This window comes from Uranotaenia lowii, chromosome 1 (assembly GCF_029784155.1).
Source record: "Uranotaenia lowii strain MFRU-FL chromosome 1, ASM2978415v1, whole genome shotgun sequence".
Lineage (NCBI taxonomy): Eukaryota > Metazoa > Arthropoda > Insecta > Diptera > Culicidae > Uranotaenia > Uranotaenia lowii.
The window spans coordinates 160,834,034-160,850,122 of NC_073691.1; the positions used below are offsets into that span (position 1 = coordinate 160,834,034).

At 38.1% G+C, this 16,089-nt stretch overlaps 1 protein-coding gene across 2 annotated transcripts in view; it reads left to right on the forward strand.

The window, feature by feature from the left end:
• Window positions 1–16,089, forward strand: part of LOC129740709 (steroid hormone receptor ERR2) — a 109,869-nt gene that overhangs the window by 81,292 nt on the left and 12,488 nt on the right. For both annotated transcript variants that reach the window (XM_055732473.1, XM_055732472.1), the window contains 4 exons: window positions 3,746–4,052; window positions 4,121–4,782; window positions 4,862–5,034; window positions 5,098–5,279. In XM_055732473.1, the coding sequence (XP_055588448.1) occupies window positions 3,746–4,052; window positions 4,121–4,782; window positions 4,862–5,034; window positions 5,098–5,260 (1,305 nt within the window). In that variant the 3' untranslated portion in view covers window positions 5,261–5,279. The remainder of the gene's footprint in view (window positions 1–3,745; window positions 4,053–4,120; window positions 4,783–4,861; window positions 5,035–5,097; window positions 5,280–16,089) is intronic.

Below are 16,089 nucleotides of genomic sequence, written 5' to 3' on the forward strand. Positions count from 1 at the left end.
ACAAAGCAATAACAGAAAAATGTGTTTCTGTTTGAAGAATACAAACAATTGACACAAACTCTTACATATAGTTTCCGGTGCTTTGTTTGGCGGATGATGATACTATCCGTGTAATGCAACAATCAAAATAATCGATCATGAATGGTAAATGAAAAAAACACCTAAACCAGGAATCGAACTCGAGCCTTGTGATTACCCCTCCGACACCTTACCAATAGGCTGTGGCTCTATAATTCAGTTGACTTCATCTAGTTGAATTCGCTGCTAGATGCTATGGCGGAAAATGCTCATCGTGCCCTGATCAATTGTGCTCTCTACGCCCACGAGTCAACAAGTCAAAGTAAAAACGCGTTTTAAAATTGATTATAGTGAAAAATCAAAAATTTAATGATGGTAAAAATTAAGGAACAATGTACGTACAAACAATGTACATCCTGTTGCAGTGTGTATCTTACAGATTAAGATGATTTAACGCTCACAACAGCTTATTTTCCGGTGCTTTTCCGGTTTTCGTAACTTGAGAACCTTGTTGTTTTTTTTTTCTAATATTTCTGTAAAGATAATAAGGAGATTTCTTTTTTGCTGGAAAATTAATACTATAGGAACTATAATACTATTCCTCATGAAAATTTATTAGAGAAAGTTCGTACTTTCGCGGAAAAGAGCAGTGCTTTATAGATATGCCCCGGGGGCTCGTTATGCCCTTATCTCCCCTAAACGTCAGATCAACTGGAAGTTAGGTCAAAAGACGTTACATAGTAATCGGGAATTGCCGTAGTCGCTCATTACCGTCAAACGGGGCATCATGCAACAGCGGGGTTCGATGCAACATTTATATAACACTACATTAAATCAATTTTTAATTTAATGTATTGCAATAAAGTTATCTTTTAATGATAACAAAATGATGATGACATAATTTCTCGCATCTTAAGCTAGTTGTCTTAAGTTTTTTATTTTTATGTAAAATTTGAAAAATCGAGCAATAAATGTACAAATTTTAACATTTTTTGATGCCGAAAAAAATTTTACCTAGTATGACGGATCGGCTTGATAAAATTACCTACAAACTTTTAACAGGTTTCCTCATGTTATACCAACATTGTTGGTGTAAAAATATTTGTCGAACAATCACCCAATTTTTTTAAATGAATATTTTTAAAATTCAGTTAGGTGTCTGGGGTTAAATGCAACAAAATGCAAATCAAAGAAATACCTTGTAAATTTCGTTTCCATGTGCTGGAATATGAATGTTTTGCATCACGCGTTTGTAAACATTTAAATTTCATTCATCCAAACATTTATTTTTATGATTTCAGCTTGTAGAATTTTTCGTAGTATTATTTAACCCCTAAATGTATGCAGCATCCTTATTTTCAGAAAAAAATGTGAAAATTTGTTTTTACAGACCCAAAAACTACTGCAATTGGTGTTGTCATGCGTAATGGTCTTTAAGGCATTGCAAATATATTAAAAACTATGAATTTTCGTAAGTGTTCATAAGATTTTTCATTAAAAACAAAGTTAGTTGCAAGTTACCCCATTTTCTAAGGAGTGTGAAAATCGCATGTTTTTAGAAAATTAAAAATAACTGAAGAAACCAATAATTTTTTTAACTACGCCAATTTGATGCCCCAGCATCCTTAAAACTTTTGATGCATAAAGGATACGATTAACTGTGAACATAAGTTTTTTGGAAGCCATTGAAGTTGAAAATTTTTGCATGTTGCCCCAGTTGATGGTATTATGCCAAATTTTCAAACACTGAGTTTTTTTTATTCATTGCGTTAATACTGAGGAAATTTTTCGGTTAAAAAGAATAGAAATTATCTGTCAAAGTATTGAAAGTTCGGAAACGAAAGTTTTTACAGGATCACCTGTAATCATCACTGAAATACCGGTAAAGTCTGTTTCACATAGAATCTGGTCGGATAAAATAGATCATTTCTCTGCAAAGAAATAACGTACAACAAAAGTAAAAATGTCAATTTGTAGGGTTTTTATTGCACTTTAAGGAAAAAAATACATAAAAATCATTCGTTCGCTTTTCGGATGAATTTTCGAACTTTTTTTGTGATACCACCCATCATTTTCTGCACAGTACTGCTGGTAACCTCATTCGCCATCTTGTTCCACCACTTTTCCATTTGAGCGGGTTTTTTTCATGGCTCTGCCACATTTCTTCAGTTTGCCCTTAACTATTGCCCAATATTTCTCGATGGGACGAAAATCCGGACAGTTTGGTGGATTGATACTTTTTTCAACAAAATCGATCTTGTTCTCCTTATACCACTTAACGACATCCCGGCTGTAGTGGCAGCTTGCCAGGTCCGGCCAGAACTTCACCGGTTTTTTATGGGACCGAATGAATGGCAAAACCCTCTTCTGGAGACATTCTTCTTTGTAAACATTTTCATTCACTGTGTCCCCAGTGATGAAAATCTTAGTCTTCTTCCCACAACTACAGATCCCTTGCCAAATCATCAACTTACGAGCAAATTTATCTGCGAAAACATGCTTGAATCTACCCGCAAAATTCCCTTTTACGCTTCGCAAGGTAAAATTTGTTACCGGGTATTTGTCCAAAATCGTTTCGTCGTCCATCAAAATGCATCCGTTGTACTTGGTCAACACTTTCTCGTTCTTGCCCTGGTTTTGGCAACCAGGTTTTGTTTAAGCGTCCTGTTGGGGTGTTTGCTTGCATGATACGACCGCAAGCCTTTTCGCAAACAAATTCGTCGAGCTGTACTGTGGTTCGTCTTGAACTTTTTTGCCAAATCACGCAAGGAGATTCAAGGATTATTGTGAACTGATCGAATTACTTTTGCTCGCAGCTTCCGGTCATTTGTTCCACTTTTACGCCTGGTTTGTTTTGCTCGATCCCCCATAAGGGTCTCCCGGTAACGTTGCAGCACCGAATTTACAGTCGATTTTGGATATTTTAGGAATTTCGCGATCTTTACCCCTGACCACGTCGGTTTCTCTACGTGAGTGTGCAGAATTTTCTCTCGCCTTTCGCGTTCTATCGTCGATAACTTTTGACTGACTGCTTCAATCTTAATGAAATTGTCACCACTAAGTAAACAAACCATCCGGATCAAAACACTGTCAATAGATTCGCGATTTGACAACGAGGGGCGCTGCTGTAAATGAAAAGATGCGACCAGATTCTATGTGAAGTAGACTTTAGAGGTAAGATGTAAAAGTTAGTAGGCTTCAAACATGGGCAAACTTCATTAAGGGTGGTATTCATCACTGTTAATAAGTCGGGGCGACCAAATTATTGACGCCTCATCAACTGTGATGAATACCACCCTTAAAAAGTTTGCTCATTTTTGGAGCCTAATAAATGCTTTATCTCAACTTTTATCGAAGTGCAGTCTTCGGATGAAATTTATGTTATAGTTTAGGCTTGAAGAAAAATCATGCACTTTCTACAACCGCACCCAACAATATTGGTCAGGTATTTTTTTCATCGGAAGCTATCAATCTCAAAACCAAATGACTGATTTTGAAAATTCTTCACAAGTGAACGTAACATTACTACTTTTTGCCTAAAATATTATCCAAGCAAAGGAAAGTTATTTACAAAAGCCAATGTTGATTTTTTTTTAACGAGTGCAGTCCTTACTTAAGAAGATTAACTTTTCTGTTCATATAAATTTCAATATTTAGCACTTCTTTGGCTCGCATAACTTACATAACATATGTACATTCTTCTCAAACAATGTTCAACTCCCCTCAGATGGAATACGAATGCAGCAGCAACAACGATCTAGGGCAGCTCACGGAACTGCACGTGGGAAGTAACGTTACTGGAGGAGGAAACGGTGCCGGCGGTCCACATTCGCCAGGTTCCCCGGATCGGCAGTTTTGCAGCTCCACTACCTCGGCCATCGGAGATTTTGGAAGCGACAGCACCAACCAGGACCAGGCTAAGGAAGAAATACCCCGGCGGTTGTGTTTGGTGTGCGGGGACATTGCCAGTGGGTTCCACTACGGGGTGGCCAGCTGCGAGGCGTGTAAAGCATTTTTCAAACGAACTATTCAGGGTTAGTTGAATGAAAAGGTTTTTGTGGGTATTATGATATGTTCTAACTGTTTTTTTTACATTCTACAGGAAATATTGAATATACTTGTCCAGCAAGTAATGACTGCGAGATTAATAAACGGCGGCGGAAAGCGTGCCAAGCTTGCCGATTCCGAAAGTGTCTTCTGATGGGAATGCTTAAAGAGGGGGTCCGATTGGACCGGGTACGGGGAGGTCGGCAAAAGTATCGGAGGAACCCGAGTGCGAATCCGTATCAGCTTCAGTTGACCCAGTCGAATCCTCAGTATACGCCGCAGTCGCTGGAGGACATCAAAATTCTGGAAGTATTATCGTCCTTCGAACCGGATCCACTCACCATCGGGCACGGATACGATCTGATGAATAGTAATGGCAGCCAAGATCAGGACGGCGATGGTGGCGCCAGTAGTGGAAAGGTGTCCGATTCCCGGATGAGCATGGGGGCGGACGCTCAGGAGATACTTAGTACGCTCAGTGATATCTACGATAAGGAACTGGTGGGCGTGATTGGTTGGGCCAAACAGATACCGGGCTTCACCGATTTACCGCTGAACGATCAAATGCGGTTGTTACAGGTTAGCTGGGCGGAACTGTTGACACTGATGTTGGCCCATCGGTCACTTCCGTTTTCCGGTCGGTTGTACTTTGCCACCGATTTCTGGTTGGACGAACGGTCGGCCAAGGAATGTGGAGCTATAGACCTTTATAACCATGTTAGTATCATCAAACAAAAGATACTCAACTGTTATTGCTGTTATAACAAATGCTAACGAATGGTCTTTTGGTTTTCAGCTTGCTCAAATCACCCAACGATTGGAGAAGATCTCAGCCACCAAGGAAGAGTATTACCTGTTGAAGGCACTTTCCCTGTCGAACTGTGATATCCGGTTGGACAACTATACCGCTCTCAAGAAGATCCGTGATAGCATCCTGTATGCACTCAACGACTGCGTTCTTCTAATACGGTATGAATTTCTTTTGGCACAGCTTTAAGGTACATAATTCCAATGGAATTCCTATCTTTTCAGGCACAACCAAGCGGTTTCCCATCAGCAACAGCTGCTGCTCCTGTTGCCATCGCTCCGGCAGGCTGACTATATCATCCGGAAGTTCTGGACTAATGTACACATCGAGGGCAACGTTACCATGAACAAACTGTTCGTGGAGATGCTGGAATCGGTATCGCGATAAGCGGGACACTTGACAGAGGGTGAGCCATGTTTGTTTACTATGGATGACGACGTTTCTATACTTTTTTTTGTCACTTTTGGCTCTAGTTTTGGCGGCAATTGGTGAATAGTTCTACAATACAATCTGGAGCAAAGAAGTATAATATTAACACATAAATTCGGCATTCTGTATCTAATACTCGCTGACTACAGTTTTACAAATTTAGTATGTTTGTGTTACCGAAGTGTTGAGTTCAGTTTTGTAAATTTATAATAATTGAGTTATGCTTCTAAGAGTAGCAGCATACTTGCGGCAAAAAACGAGAATTCTTATATTTGGTCTGCAATGTGTTAGAGGTTGAAACGAGGTTTTTCCGGTTTAGTTATTATTATTATTATTTATTAGAGACCTTTTAACCACCCGGGTCATTCGGGTCTGTTTCTTATTGGATTTACAATTTTCTATGTTGCTACAATATTGTTGATTCAGTTGGTGTTTTTGCGGTCTTATAATTGACGAAGAAGTCTCGTTTGTTTGAGGAAAGAAATTAGTTTGTCTTCACTTTCCGGCTTGTTCGAGAGGATTTCACTGATATCTTCATTTATGAGAAGATTTGATCTGATATCTTCATATTTTCGGCAGTCCAGAAGAATATGCTCAGTTGATAGTTGAACCCCACAGACTTCGCAAGTTGCTCTACATTTATCACTGCTAAACAGGCCAGAATGTGTAAGTCTCGTATGTCCGATTCTAAGACGACTAAGAGCCCGGTTTTCTTCTCTGTTCGCCCTGTCTTTCCAAGCAAATGTTGTGGGTTTGATTTTTCTAAGAAATTTTTCCTGTTCAGCTACCCATTGGTCTTCCCATATTTTTCGTATGTTAGATTTAATTTGCCTCTTTGCGTCTTGCGCAGGAATTTTCATGTCAGACGTTTCCAGAGATCTACCAGCGTTCGCGAGCTGGTCAGCTTTCTCGTACCGAGAATTCCGGCGTGTCCAGGGATCCAGCAGAAAACAACGTTCTTATTTCGCGATTCGATTTCGGTCGCCTGAATCCAAGGATGTTTTGATGATCCGCCTTCGATGGCGGTGACACAGCTGGCCGAATCGGAGAAGATAATCGTTGGTAGGTATGTTGGATGTTGTCACCATTCTAACGGCTTTTAAAATTCCCCAGGCTTCCGCTGAAAATATGGAGCACTCCTTCGGTAACCGTTTGCTGATTTCAAATGTTTTAGACCAGATTCTTGATCCGACTTGGTTCCCAACAACAGAACCATCCGTGATCGTTTGATGGAAGCTGTTATATTTTCGGATTACGTGTTCTCGAAACATTTTAGTTGCTTTGATCGAAGAGACTCCAGCTTTGAGCGAGTTTTTAAATGTCCAGTCGATTTCCGGAGAACGCAAGTGCCAAGGGCGATAACCATGTCGTGGAATTGGCTCGATGGGGCTCAAAGTTTCTAAGCAAAGATTTTCTAATATTCCATTGGTACGATCAATCATGGGATGACAAAATACAGCATTCTCTTCTAGCGTCTTAGACCTCTGATACATTTGTATGGCTTTGAGACTAAGCTGCTCGGCATAAGTGAATCGGAACGGTAAGAGACCGGATTCAGCGTATATCGATAAAACTGGGCTGGATTTAAAGGCCCCTGTTACACTGCGAATGATTGAATTGTACGCTGGTTCCAGAGTTTTTAAAATTTTCTCCCCGCCTAGACTATACAATCCGACACCATCAAACATTTTGGGGATTGTCAGATTACGATGGAGTTTCATTAGGGTGCGTCGGTTGGCTCCAGTCATGTGATTGCCAATCATTTCGAACAATCTGCTGGTTGCCCCCAAGGATTGCTTGCACTCTCTGGCGTGCACGCCAAAGCGGAGGCGTCGGTCGATGGTTAGGACTTTAGCTGATTGCACTTCTTGAATTTGTTGCCCATCAATCTGGATAGGAGAGACTTCAATGTGTTTATTTTTGCGACATACGTGTAGAATTTGGGATTTTATCGAAGACAATGTGAATCCTACTTCTTTTGACCAGCAGTCAATGATGTCGACAGCTTGCTGAATATTTGCTTGCACAGTTTTTTGGTCTTTATCCCATGCCATTAGGAGAATATCATCGGCGTAAATTAAAGGCTTGACGTTGATTGGAGTTCTGCTTAATACTGAGTTCATGGCGATGAGGAACAGTGTAACCGATATAACAGCGCCCTGAGGAACTCCATTTTCTTGTAATTTTGATTCAGATTCCTTGCCGTTTACCGAAACAACAAATGTTCGATCTTCCAGAAAGCTCTGTATGTATTTCCCCATCTGCCCTTTCACGCCCCATGAGTTTAAAGATGACAAAATCGAGTATCTCCATGCTTGATCGTATGCTTTACTTATATCTAGAAGCGCGATGTCACAATGCATGCTTTCCTTTAGAACTGGCTGAAACAAGAGTTCCAGGTCACCAAAGTAAGCGTCGGTCCCTTTGCCGGATAAAAATGCGTATTGTTCAGTTTTGAGGAGTTTGTTTTCGGTCAGAAAACCGATTAGCCTTCTATTCACCATTCTTTCCATAACTTTCCCAATGCAGTTCAACAATGTTATCGGGCGATTATTATCTGGTATTCTGTTGTTTTTACCTGGTTTAGGGATCGAAATTACAATGCCGTGCTTCCAATTAGCCGGTAGCTGACCGGAGTTCCAGACACAATTGAAGACTTTTAAAAGGGCCAATTTTGCAGCATACGGTAGCCGTTTCAGGATGGGATAGCTAATGGTGTCTGAACCGGCTGAATTTCCGTGGCTTCGATCCAGTGCCCATAAAAGTTCTTCGATTCCAAAGTCAGTGTTGAAGGCTAAGTGTTCTCCTCCCTCAAAAGATACATGGATTTTTTCAGTTTCACGTTTACGGATTTGGAATTCGTCAGTATAATTTTCGGTAGCGGAGGTTGCAGCAAAATGACTTGCAAAAATATTCGCTATTTTTAAGGGATCTTCAATTATTTTTCCGTCTATTAGAAGGGAAGATTGATGAAGACGACGTTGACCACGTAAAGCATTAACTCTTCTCCAGATGTCCTGGGTAGGTGTATTGGGATTGATACCTTGTACAAACTGTTCCCATGACGAAGTTTTCGCTTCCCGAATTGCAGCCCGTGTGGCGTTGCGAATATTTTGGAAGTCCTTCAAAGCAGCCCTTTTTTGGGGATCATGGTTGGCTAGTTTTCTTAGGGTTCTCAGTTTTTTTCGTCGTCTTTTAATCAGTGTAGCTATTTCCGGATTCCGCCAGAGTAGGGATTTCTTGCCTATACTTCCGGATGTTCTTAGGATGCTTTTGTGGGCGGCGTTTTTAATAATCGAGACAAGTTCATTACTATTTAACTCCAAATGGGGTGGTAAAGCTTCCTGAATGTGTTTTTAAAATTTTTCCCAGTCAGCTTCTTCCAATATCCAACGGTGTCGAATTGTAGTTGATTGGTGGTCTGAGTTTATAGATAGTTTTACTGGAAAGTGGTCGCTATCCCTGCAATCCTCGTCAACATTCCAGATGAACTTGTTTCCCAATGAATAAGATGTTAACGTAAGATCCAGTGGAGAGGTAGATCCAGAGACCGGATCCAAACGGGTGTGATCTCCTGTGTTAAGAAGTGCGAGGTTGTGATCAGTGATGAACTGCTCAATCATTTCTCCCATCTTATTTGATTTGCAACTGCCCCATAACGGACTGTGGGCGTTGAAATCACCCATCAGTACAACAGGTGAAGGAAGTGTTTTCATGATATCCTGAAGACTTAAAAAGAATTGCTCAGGGGCGCCGTTGGGAGAGAGGTAGATTGATACGAAGGTTGCTTGAATAGGATGATTTACAGAAGCTGCCACCAACTGCAAATCTGTATCGGTTGTCAAGAATGTATGGGGTATATCGGACCGAATACCCAGAGCTACTCCATGTTGCGATGAGCAGGTGGATCCAGATTTGAGTTTCCAGCAGTAGGGGAACTGGGTATAAAATGCGCAGCCGGGACAAGATGCGCCACCATCAGTATTTCACTAAACAAAAATTTTTCAACATTTCTGAAAATGCCAGTTTGTTCTACTTTTACTTTTATGCGTTTATAAACATTTGTGGACCTTCTAAGTTTTCTATATTGCGTAAATTTGACGAAAAAGGAAAACAATTTTTTTGGAGCTTTTCTTGCAATTTTTCAACTTTTCTCGTAAGGAATTACGACATCTATCAGCAAAACATTTACCTGGCATCTGTTCCAATGATGAACAATGGTCTTGACAATCAGCACACACCGAAAAATTTCCTTATTCAATTATTTTTTCTGTCATTTTTAACGATTTTCAATAAGCATGTCTGGGCAGGGCAAAACGCGCAATGCCCGTTTATCTTTAAGCATGTTTCATATTTGTTTAAGTTTATATGCAGTTTTCATCACAACAACTTTAAGGATATTTTTGTGTTGAATTGGAAAACATAACTTGATTACAAACGAAAATATTTAAAATTCCTAAATTTAATAACGATTTAATAGTTAATTCACAAAACCGTCAGTATATCTGGCAGTACTGTGCGTAGCAATACATTTTTCCATCTGTGAAGTAGAAAAGAAGTATTTTTACCTGGCAAACACTTTTGGAGGCCCTTGAATTAATAAACACTTAACTATCGTTCAACGGCGCGTTTGGGTACACACATATGCGCACTTTACCCCAAACGAAATGAAAATCAAACTTTAGGAAGCCTTTCAAAATTTAACGATTAAGACGTTTATAATTGGTATAAGTGTTCCTGTTTGTATATTTCAGATGAAAAACAGTCCCCTTTTCAAAACTATCGTCGAATTTACTGGATTGCATTCTTCATTTACGAGTAATGAAAAATTCTTCTTAACGTGGGCGTCTTACCCCCAGTTCCCCTAATCCTTTTTGAGGTTACAGGTAGGGAAATCATTGATGCTGCATTTAATTTCTTGTAGGGCTATTATCGAGGGGTTGTCGTTGAGTATGAGATTTTGTAGCTCTGCCAGGTGTCCTCTTATATTCCAGTGGATAGCTATGACTTTCGCTCTCGGTTCATGGCTCCTACTAAGGTCGGTTGTGTCCGGTTGGCTCGGAGGAGGTTGTTGATGAATGAGGCCCGGATTTTCTGGTTCTGATGTGCTCCGGAACGTTGTGTTGGTAATTGATGGGAAGCGTCTCGAGCTTGTGCCTTCGCCAGGATCCCAGCTGGGTGATGACGTTAGTAGGTGTTGGTTGTTGGCCGAGTTGCTGCATGTATTGGATCTGTAATGGTTTACAACGTTGGGTTCGGTTCGGTTAGGATAAACATGGGTACTTACTCGTGAACCCAAACCGGCAGTCTCCTGGAGACTGTGGCTTGGGGTGGAAACGGGTTGAAGCGTGTCGTTGTATGGTTTTAGAGTAGCTGGATTGGTTGGAGTGGTTTGTAGTTGCTCCGGTGGCTGGTTGATTGCTAACTGAAGTATCTGAGTTCCGTTCCAGATGTTACTGACGTTGTTGTGGTTGTGGTTTTTCGGGATTGGTGGAGTGTTGTGGCCGTGCTTAAGTCTTGAGTGCGAGGAAGTATTATTCACGTTCAAGACGAAATAAACTGTTTTCGCTTGAACTTCTTCCGAGTGTCGAATTTGTTCCAGGAGTTTCAGGGATTTCGCAATCAGATGAGTCGCTGTTCGATTGGTTCATTTTTGAGTCGGTGTTTTTCTGATTGGCGGCGGTACTGATGAACTTTTTTGGCTCCATATTCGGCGGAGAGCGGTTCCCTCGTTTCCCTTTGGGGGTGTTTTTGGTTTGATCGTTGTTCGGTATATCAATGTAGGCCGACCTGGTTTTGCTTTTGGACCGTGTGTTTAAAGCAATTTCAGGTGCCGAAACGATCACAGTTTTTTTGGCGGATGATTCCGAAGGTTTCAAGAAAGTATTCGACGCTTTGATTTCTGACTGAAGAGCGTTATATTCGTTGCTTTTTCGTTCGTACATCCCTTTAAGTTTATACAATTTTGCTTCAAGATTATCGCAAATAGTCTGTAGTTGCGTTAGCTTTCCAATTTTCTTTGTCAGTTCCAGGATTTCTGCATCTTTTCGAAGAATGTCAGCTGCGGCGCTACCAATCACTGCAGTCGCGAACGAGGGTTTGTTCGACTGGCTTGATACGATCCGTTTTCGGGCTTCGGACCAGGTCAGAGACTCGTCAGTTTTCAAACGGATAATTGATTCTTCTTCTCGAAACTTCGGACATTTTCTATTAATTGGAGAGTGGTCGTTTGATTCCTTATTTTTTATGAAAAGCAGCCCCCTCTCCCATCTGAGTTGGGATGGTTTACTTTTTTGTTATGAACAGATAATCGTATCAAAATGAGCACAAATTTTAAATTTTAAGAATGTAACTCAAAAACTATTTGAGTTACGAAATTCATTCTGTATTTCTTCCATAGATGATTGTATATTCGTCACTTGGGCGTTCAAACAGAAGATTTGCCGATTCGATTTTCTTAAATATTTTAAAAACGGTTTGAGATTTTCGAAATATTTTCAGAGCATTTAAAAGCTCGTCGAAATACGCATACGATAGAATCAAAAAGTCAAAATCGTCAAAAATGGATGTAGGGTTAGTTACCCTACTTTGGACCCTTAAAGCGGTGGTTTGAAATAATCATTTTTGTCTCATAAATGGACGGGAGAATTATACCTTTCATGAAAATTTTCAACTTAGGTTTCGCCGTTATTGAAAGATTTGCAAAGATATGATTGATCAAAATTTCCATCTTTGTATCTATTGTACCTATTTTGGCACTGAACTTATATCTTTAATTGGACTTAGAACTAAAATTCCTATGAAAAGTATGATTTTCTTTAATTACATATTAGGTACCATTAAAAAGTATTATAGCTTTTTAACGATAAAAAAAACACTTGAATTTCTGCTATGAGTACCTATATCGAACACTTTCACTCTCCGCCAGCTCTATCAGCAGGACAATAGCTGAAATTTTGTTGTGTTTACTTACTTGTAGTTTATTTGCGTGAAGCAGACGAAAATTGTTAGAAACGTTCAATATTGCTTCTCAATTTTGCCCCAATCAAAAAGACGCACCTTTGTTGATTTGTTGGTATTGAATTAAAGTGATGGTGATGTCAGTTCTAAGAACGGAACATCAAGTTAAAAAAAAACTCCTATGTGGACCCTACGCAAATTTTCCGGGTTTTCCTTTTACTTAAGAATAAATAGGTATAATGGTTCATATTCTTCACAGTAAAAGTAATCTCTCTTTACACCTTGGCCTGGACAATAAAAATCGCGATTATTCCTTACTTACTACACCCAAAATAATCTGCACGTAACAGCTACGTGAAAAACTACATAATTTTTATCCAATTGATTTTCACATAGATGCTACGAAATAAATACATATGTAAACGGGCCCCTATAAGGAATGGTGTAAAATGCACATCAATGATGACATGATGTGATAATGAAATATTCTCGTAATTCGTTTGGTTTTGAAATTTAATTGCTCGTGGAGGTAAAGTAGTTACTACTTGGGCGCATTTGAAACACTGTAGTTACTGCAAGATTCACGTAGAATCGATATGATACAACAAAATTTTAGTTGACGTGAAAAAGCCCGTAAAAATAATTTTCAAATTTTTTTGCGTGCATAATTTCCCAAAACCAGCCCTACTTATTGACTTTCGATTCCAAACTGTCCTCTCAACTCGCTTGTTTTCTCATTAATTACTCAGGCTGTCCTCTCAACTCGCTTGTTTTTTCATCAATAGCTCAGGCTGTCCTCTCAACTCGCCTTTCGATTTCAAGCTGTCCTCTTGACTCGCTTGATTTCTAATCAATTACTCAGGCTGTCCTCTCAACTCGCCTTCAAATTTTATGCTGGCCTCTCAACATAATTGTTTCGAAAACGTTCAGGCTGTCCTCTCAACTCGCCTTCCAATTTAAAACTGTCCTCTCAACTCGCTTTAAATTGTGATCGTGATAAGGCTGTCCTCTCAACTCGCCTCAAATTTTATGCTGTCCTCTCAACTCGCTTAAAATTGTGAACGTGATCAGGCTGTCCTCTCAACTCGCCTTCAAATTTTATGGTGTCCTCCCAACTCGCATAATTATTTTTAAAACGTTCAGACTGTCCTCTCAACTCGCCTTCCAATTTAAAACTGTCCTCTCAACTCGCTTAAAATTGTGAAAGTTCAAATTTTATGCTGTCCTCCCAACTCGCATGATTGTTTTTAAAACGTTCAGGCTGTCCTCTCAACTCGCCTTTCAATTTAAAACTGTCCTCTCAACTCACTTAAAATTGTGAACGTGATCAGGCTGTCCTCTCTGTCGTGAATGGTGGTTCTAAAACACTTGCCTTTTGTCGACCATTCAAACACACTTTCACACAAACCATCGCGACTTTCGGAAACGCTCCGTTCGATGCATCGCCTTTCTTTTATTTCGTCACTGAAAACATTTCGGAACTGTTCTCATAAACATCTCTTAACGAACTGACGTCAAATCACAGCTTGGAAGTTTTCGTTCTTTTTCTGTAACAGACAGTGATCTCTCTCTCTCTCTTTATTTTTCCACTCTCTGGTTGAATTGAGTAAGCTGTCATTTTGAAGCGTTTCTTTAATTGGAAGAGAGCTACAAACGGATGATAAGGTATCAACCATAAATTACGTCAATCATGGATATGATTATCAACAATTATATCATTATCAATATTTTTTTTTCTTTCAATAGTTTTGTTGTTATAATTCTTATTAATTTTTTAAATATTCTCAAAATTTCTTTATTTACTGCTGTGTACTAAGGAATTCATTTTAAATATCATTTATTTATCATTATTCTCTACATTCGCTTCCACCCGTACTGTAGAGTTTGATAATGACCGCGATTTTAAAACAAAGTTATCCATTATTTAAATTTATTTTTTATGTCGTTTTTTTTTAACTCACAATATGGTTTTTTTAAATGAAATTAGCTCAATATATTTATTCGTACTTTCAAACTGTGTTGGAGTTCTTTGTTTATTTTTCAAAGTTCATATGTTTATTTTTCAAAGTACATATTTAACAAATCGGTCATTTTAGAAAGCTTTCATTCTCAATTCTAGTTTAAAAGTTTTGTAATTCATTGATTTCTTTTAATAACTCGCATTTCACCTAATTCACCACATAATTTTTTCTGAATTCCAACACACAAAAACTACATACCCCTCTATTGCCTTTTCTTCAACTCTCAACTGTTTTGCATTTGATTTTTCTTATTTACTTCTATCATTGCTTACCCCTGTTTTTGTCATTTGGTATTTTACATTTGATTCTTATTGTCTTTTTTTTAAGTCTCGACTCTTGATGTTCGTTTTTAATTCAATTCTTGACTAATGTTCCTTGAAATTCAATTTTTTTTTTTTTACAAACGCTAGACTTTGGATTTTTTTTCTACTCTAAATGTTTGATTTCTGAATCTTTACTATTTTTTCGAGATTGCTGACTAAGAACTAATTTTTTTTTAATTCCGATCTTAAGTTTTCGACTATCAATATCCTTATTTCGAGATCTTTGAGTCTTACAAACCAACGAATCATGATTCCAAACTTATGTATCTTTGTCATTCGTCACTTAAGCATCATCCGTTCTCAATATTGATGCTTAATTTCAGATTTTCAGCCTTTTGTCCCACGACTCTTAATAATTTTATTTGAATTTCTTCTTTTTAACTATTTCTTGTTTTCTAATTGTTCTAATCTCTTCTTTTGTGTCATTTTTTTTTCAACTTCTCATATCCCCATTTCCATACTCCCTCTTTCTCATTTTTTTTACTTTTCCATTATTCAAATCATTTCTATTTCATCCTGTTTTTGTATTTCTATTTTTCATATTTCGTTTTTCTGAAATTCTTTTATGTTTTATATGAATGTATTGTTAACTCTCATGTTCGTCATATAAGTTTTCCTGATCAATCTTTTTTTTTCTTGACATTTCACTCTCGTCTATAAACTTATTATTATAAATAACTCTGGGCGTTTGATTTCTATTATTGGCTCTTGATTTTCGAATACTCACTATTCATTCTTAGTTTTTAAATTTTTTTTTTGTTTACTCCTGATTTTTTCTTCAAACGAATAATACCATATATAATTTTTTTTATTCATCTTATTCTACTCGCATTCTCCTATCTTTTCAATAGAAAACATCTCAAGTTATCGGATTTCATCTATCATCTCCATATCTTCGAATCTTCTACCATTTTTTTACTCGTCTTCTCATTTGGTAATTTTGATTTTTTTTAATCATTAAATTTGTACAACTTTTTATCTTCTCATTTCTCATATTTCTACCTTTCTTCTTTTAATCTTCTTTTTTTTATTTTCTTCACATCTCATTTTTGATCTTCTTTCTCATCTTCTCATCTTATGATGTAACGTAAGCATTCAACTCTTATCACCTTGTGTGTCGTTCATTTATGAAAACTCGATTCTTAACATTGAAAATAATCTTTTTTTTTTTATTCTACTTCTGCTCTCTCTATCAATTTCTCTAGGTTTTTTTTCATCTGTTATCTTTTTTTTTTTAACTTTTTTTTTACTCATATAATTATCTTCTTTTTCCCCATCATTTCATTTGATGATCTCCGTACCTACTTATGTAAACCCACTTCCTTTTTTCTTATTTAATGAAACTTTAATTTCAATACTTTCCATGATTCCAAGAACCCGTAAAAATTCCATTCAATTTTACTTTTGACTTTTCACTCTCGATTATAAACTTATTACTAAAACAACTCTGGGCGTTTGCGATTTCCTTTCTTGACTCTTAATT